General features: G+C 44.9%; 1 protein-coding gene across 1 annotated transcript; it reads left to right on the top strand.

Moving 5' to 3' along the window:
• The first annotated feature begins 3,651 nt into the window (after positions 1-3,651).
• LOC136418820 (calponin homology domain-containing protein DDB_G0272472-like) lies at positions 3,652-5,622 on the top strand. The gene has a single exon (XM_066405049.1). It carries the CDS (start codon positions 3,652-3,654, stop codon positions 5,620-5,622), a length of 1,971 nt encoding a protein of 656 aa, XP_066261146.1.
• Positions 5,623-6,330: the final 708 nt, after the last annotated feature.

Here is a 6,330-nt window from a genome sequence, read left to right as displayed (position 1 = left end):
CAAATCGACAGATTTGGCTTATTTCGGCCAAATCTGTCTATTTTGCCTTGAAATTGCACCAAATTGATGAAAACGTGCCAAAATGACTAAAACAGGCAGAAACGAGCGAAATCGGTCAGAAACGATCGTTTCATCCAGGAATTTGCTCAAATCGACCGATTTGGCTTATTTCGGCCAAATCTGTCTATTTTGGCTTGAAATTGCACCAAATTGATGAAAACGTGCCAAAATGACTAAAACAAGCAGAAACGAGCGAGATCGGTCAGAAACGATCGTTTCATCTCTGAATTTGCTCAAATCGACCGATTTGGCTTATTTCGGCCAAATCTGTCTATTTTGGATGGAAACAGAACCAAATGGATGAAAACGTGCCAAAATGACTAAAACAAGCAGAAACGAGCGAAATCGGTCAGAAACGATCGTTTCATCTCTGAATTTGCTCAAATCGACCGATTTGGCTTATTTCGGCCAAATCTGTCTATTTTGGCTTGAAATTGCACCAAATTGATGAAAACGTGCCAAAATGACTAAAACAGGCAGAAACGAGCGAAATCGGTCAGAAACGATCGTTTCATCTCTGAATTTGCTCAAATCGACCGATTTGGCTTATTTCGGCCAAATTTGTCTATTTTGGATTCAAATTGCACCAAATTGATGAAAACGTGCCAAAATGATTAAAACAGGCGGAAACGAGCGAAATCGGTCAGAAATGATCGTTTCATCTCTGAATTTGCTCAAATTGACCGATTTGGCTTATTTCGGCCAAATCTGTCTATTTTGGATGGAAACAGAACCAAATGGATGAAAACGTGCCAAAATGACTAAAACAGGCAGAAACGAGCGAAATCGGTCAGAAACGATCGTTTCATCAAGGAATTTGCTCAAATCGACCGATTTGGTTTATTTCGGCCAAATCTGTCTATTTTGGATGGAAACAGAACCAAATGGATGAAAACGGGCCAAAATGACTAAAACTGGCAGAAACGAGCGAAATCGGTCAGATACGATCGTTTCATCAACGAATTTGCTCAAATCGGCCGATTTGGCTTATTTCGGCCAAATCTGTCTATTTTGGATGGAAACAGAACCAAATGGATGAAAACGTGCCAAATTGACTAAAACAGGCAGAAACGAGCGAAATCGGTCAGAAACGATCGTTTCATCTCTGAATTTGCCCAAATCGACCGATTTGGCTTTTTTCGGCCAAATCTGTCTATTTTGGATGGAAACAGAACCAAATGGATGAAAACGGGCCAAAATGACTAAAACAGGCAGAAACGAGCGAAATCGGTCAGAAACGATCGTTTCATCTCTGAATTTGTTCAAATCGACCGATTTGGCTTATTTCGGCCAAATCTGTCTATTTTGGCTTGAAATTGCACCAAATTGATGAAAACGTGCCAAAATGACTAAAACAGGCAGAAACGAGCGAAATCGGTCAGAAACGATCGTTTCATCCAGGAATTTGCTCAAATCGACCGATTTGGCTTTTTTCGGCCAAATCTGTCTATTTTGGATTCAAATTGCACCAAATTGATGAAAACGTGCCAAAATGACTAAAACAAGCAGAAACGAGCGAAATCGGTCAGAAACGATCGTTTCATCTCTGAATTTGCTCAAATCGACCGATTTGGCTTATTTCGGCCAATTCTGTCTATTTTGGCTTGAAATTGCACCAAATTGATGAAAACGTGCCAAAATGACTAAAACAGGCAGAAACGAGCGAAATCGGTCAGAAACGATCGTTTCATCCAGGAATTTGCTCAAATCGACCGATTTGGCTTATTTCGGCCAAATCTGTCTATTTTGGATTCAAATTGCACCAAATTGATGAAAACGTGCCAAAATGACTAAAACAAGCAGAAACGAGCGAAATCGGTCAGAAACGATCGTTTCATCTCTGAATTTGCTCAAATCGACCGATTTGGCTTATTTCGGCCAAATCTGTCTATTTTGGATTCAAATTGCACCAAATTGATGAAAACGTGCCAAAATGACTAAAACAAGCAGAAACGAGCGAAATCGGTCAGAAACGATCGTTTCATCTCTGAATTTGCTCAAATCGACCGATTTGGCTTATTTCGGCCAAATCTGTCTATTTTGGCTTGAAATTGCACCAAATTGATGAAAACGTGCCAAAATGACTAAAACAAGCAGAAACGAGCGAAATCGGTCAGAAACGATCGTTTCATCCAGGAATTTGCTCAAATCGACCGATTTGGCTTATTTCGGCCAAATCTGTCTATTTTGGCTTGAAATTGCACCAAATTGATGAAAACGTGCCAAAATGACTAAAACAGGCAGAAACGAGCGAAATCGGTCAGAAACGATCGTTTCATCCAGGAATTTGCTCAAATCGACCGATTTGGCTTATTTCGGCCAAATCTGTCTATTTTTGGCTTGAAATTGCACCAAATTGATGAAAACGTGCCAAAATGACTAAAACAGGCAGAAACGAGCGAAATCGGTCAGAAACGATCGTTTCAGTTTTCAAACCGATAACGAAAGAGTCAACATCGCAGGTGTTTTGTGCTCCGAAGAAAACGGTCGAAATTGACGGAAAACATCGACGGAAAATATCGAGCCGGGTCTTAAACGACGCGGAAAATCTAAAGGAACAGTGTGTTGAAAAATAAAAGCCGAAAAAACTGTGAATTTTCCGGGAAAAATCGGAAAAACTGGTTCTAGTGATCGTAGAATCACGAATCGAAAACTCAGTTGGGGGTAGTACCACCCCCTACAACTACCCAGTGTCGGAAAGTGCATAAACATTTGAGTTTCCTTAATATTTAGGGAAATTCTTGTGCTATTTTAGATCACACGAGCCGCCGCTAATAGATCACACGAGCCGCCGCTAATAGATCACACGAGCCGCCGCGCGGGAGAATAAAAGGGGAGTTTTCGTTCTTACCCGTTAAACGCAAAGACAATTTTGGAACTTTTCCGGGTTTTCCGGACGCTTAAGAGGACAATTCTACCTTCTGGAAGGCACTACGGACCCTAGGGAACGGCCACCAGGAGCAGGATTTCCAGAATTAAGCAAAGAAGCAAGGAAAAAAGCGGTAAGTCATTATATGAATATAGCTTGCATGTAAGGATTAATCTCCGCTTTAATTATTAATAATAGGGCTTCTGTTTAAATTCTGTTTATTGTTGACTGGTGGAAAGCTTTTAAATTCACTATTTTAAAAGAAAAACCACACCAGTGTAGCATATGAGCCGGATTTAATACATTTACTATAGGCATATCCGTAGTCTAGTGGTTATCAATCCGCTTGGCAAAGGGCGGAACCGGGTTTGCACCTCGGGTTAGTTCCTGGATTTTTTCATTTATTTTAAATATGTAGAAAATCCAATATTAGACATAGGAATTTTTTAGTGTACTATTCTAAAGAATATCCTTAGCCTTGTGGGTTGGTGACCGACCGACTTATATTGGTAATCGGAAGGGAACTGGGTTCGCTCCCGGTTGGGAACGGAATTTTTTCATTTAATTAATTATTTGAAATAATCGCTAAGTTCGCACTTAACTTTCGCCAGTTACCAACAACCGTAGCCTGGTGGTTAAGAAACCACCGGGGTTAAGCGGGATTTATTCGGGTCCGCACCCAACCTGGGAATTAGAGCTATTCCTTAGGTTTAGAAAACGTTATGTCGTCGTCTGATAGCGACGGGGAAGTGGGTGCCCGTAAAAGGGCCCCACTAGTAATTGCGCGAAGTAGCAGCGATCCTTCTTCGGAATCGGACTCCGAGCGGGACTTCAACGAGGTCCCAGATGATAATAAGACGGCTGCCAACCGTAGATTCCTTAAGAAAGGAATGAACAACGAGGAGTTGTCCCAGCTAATAGAGTCAATTAATGACTCCGGCAAGAAGCTGTATTTTTTAATACAGCAAAATACCAATACGAAGAGAGACATCAAGGAGGAAGTTCACTGCCTAAGCCAGATGACAAAGAAGCTTTTTCGTAATAAAAGCTTCCTTTTGGAAGAAGCCAAGAAGGCAAAAAAGAAGGGGAAGGCGCCGACCGTCTCGACCCAAACCGAAGCCCTTCCGGAAAAAACAAAAAAGAGCGGCTTGAAGCCCGCCACTAGGGAAGTGGCCATTCAAGCCACTACAGAAACAAGAGAGATGACTACCCAGACGGGAGAACCATCCACCCTGGCGGTACTTCCGCACAGCACTACTTTCCAGGATTGGAAACAAGTAGCTGAAAAGAAGTGGGGAAAAGAAATCTTCGCTACCACAGAGCTGGTACAGGGTTCCCCCCTAACAAACGGCAAGCCTGAGGAATCAATGGCAGTATTGGTTGACCAGGAAGACCAGAAGATGGCAAATGGAATTCAGAAAGAATTCCTAGCCAAATTCCCATTGCTGAGCCAGATGGAGGACTTGGAATTCCTCCAGCTCACCACGACAATTGGTTCCTCAAAGAAGCCCAAGCCCAAAACAGAAGCAGGACAAGCAGTGAAGGTCTACAAGACACTGCTCCCCAAAGACGAGGAAGGAATCTTCGAAGCCATGGCGAAGCTGGAAGCTGAAACCAAAGCCGAGAAGGCCTTAGCTTTGCACCAGGTGAAGAACCTGTCCGCGGATAAGTTCCAAAAACTGGTGCAATTCCTATTTAGGGACCCTCAGAGGAAGATCCGGATCTTCACGGAACCGGGTAGACAAAGGGAAAAGTCCCCACAAAAGACGGGGACCTCCAAGCCAACGGTAAGGGTCCAGAAGACCAAAAGCCACCCGACCTACGCCATCGTTGTAGGCAAAAAAGAGTCGGTCTCCCCAGTAGCGGCGATCAAAAAGATCAGGACTTGCGTCGGCAACAACGGAGACGCGGACAAGATCAAGTCCATAAGAACGAATGGAGAGGGTAATTTGGTAATTACCCTAGACAAAAACGTGACTGCCCTGGAGTCCTTGGGAAAGGACATCAGGAAAACTATGGGCAAGGATAACGTCCGCCTCCTAAGAGAAAGAAGTGAAAAATCTTCTATCGTCCTCAAGAGACTGGATGCGACGGTAACCAAGGAAGACGTCGTAGAAGCCATCCTGGACTTCTCCAATGGATCAATCCAGGAACACGATCTGAAAGTAGGGGAATTGAGGCCGTATGCCAGATCGGAGCAAGCGGTCACCATCAGGTTGGACGAAAAGATCGCCGAACACATGGTCAGGATCGGATCCCTCAGGATCGGGATGACCAGGTGTAAGATAGAAGAACACTTGGAGATAGCCAAGTGCAACCGCTGCTGGGCGTACGATCATAGGACGCCCCAATGTAAGAACGCGGACAAGCGCAAAACTTGCTTCCGATGCGGAAAGGAGGACCACCTCAGCAGGTCCTGCAAAAAAAAGGAGGCAGAGTGTGTTTGCATACTCTGCAACAAGAAAGGGCACTACGCAGGAAGCGGAAAATGCCCTAGATTCCGCGAGGCGCTAGCACAGGCCAAGGAGGAGAGAAGGATAAAGCGCCAGGAAGAGGAGAAAAGACACCTGCACCGAACCCAGGTAGCTGCGGATCTTGCCAAGAAGGCCGCCGAGCACAAGGACGGAGTCCCCTCAGAAAAGTCCGGATCTGAGGGAAGGGTTGTCTCGACCGCTAGTCAGGCCGACCACTAGAGTTTTCAGGCTTTCTTAGTTTTAAGTTCTAACCCTTAATCCTTAAGTTTTTAGCCCCTCTTAGGTTAGCAAATTTACCCAGCTACAACTAGCCCAAAGATGAACACTGCAGTCTTTCAAAACTGCAGATTCCTACAGATCAACGCGGATCGCTCGAAGAAAGCGCACGATATGGCTTATCTCGAAGCAGCCAAGCAAGAGGTAGACGTGATCGTAGCAAGCGAACCGAATAGACACCTGGTTGAGAACAGTCGCAGATGGACCGTGGACCGGCTGGGAGACGTGGCAATTCTGGTGAGAAACAAGACCGTCAGAATGGCCAAAGCAAAGAGCCTAGAAGGCGCGGTACTAATGGAAGGAGAAGGATACAACATCCTAGCTTGCTACATCTCGCCAAATTGCACCAGACAGCAATTCTTCCAACGACTGGATGCCATCCAATTAGAGATCAGCGACGCGAGAAAGGAATGGATCCTCCTGGGAGACTTCAACGCCAAATCCCCAGAATGGGGGTCGAAGATGGAGGACTACAGGGGAGCGGCCTTATCGCAGATGTGTGCAGGACTGAATATGACAGTCCTGAACAACGGCGAACCCACGTTCGTCAGACGGGGACAGTGGTCGTGCATAGACCTCACGTTCGTCAGCGTGAGATTGGCAGCTCAAGCTGCGAACTGGCAAGTCTTGAGGAACGAACCGTGTTCCCCC

This window comes from Euwallacea similis, unplaced genomic scaffold (assembly GCF_039881205.1).
Source record: "Euwallacea similis isolate ESF13 unplaced genomic scaffold, ESF131.1 scaffold_104, whole genome shotgun sequence".
Lineage (NCBI taxonomy): Eukaryota > Metazoa > Arthropoda > Insecta > Coleoptera > Curculionidae > Euwallacea > Euwallacea similis.
Note: the sequence above shows the minus strand (reverse complement) of the source record. Positions and strands in the feature narration are given on the sequence as shown.

Coding starts and splice junctions, on each gene's coding strand:
- LOC136418820 (XM_066405049.1), top strand. CDS start 3,652: ATGTCGTCGTCTGATAGCGACGGGGAAGTGGGTGCCCGTAAAAGGGCC.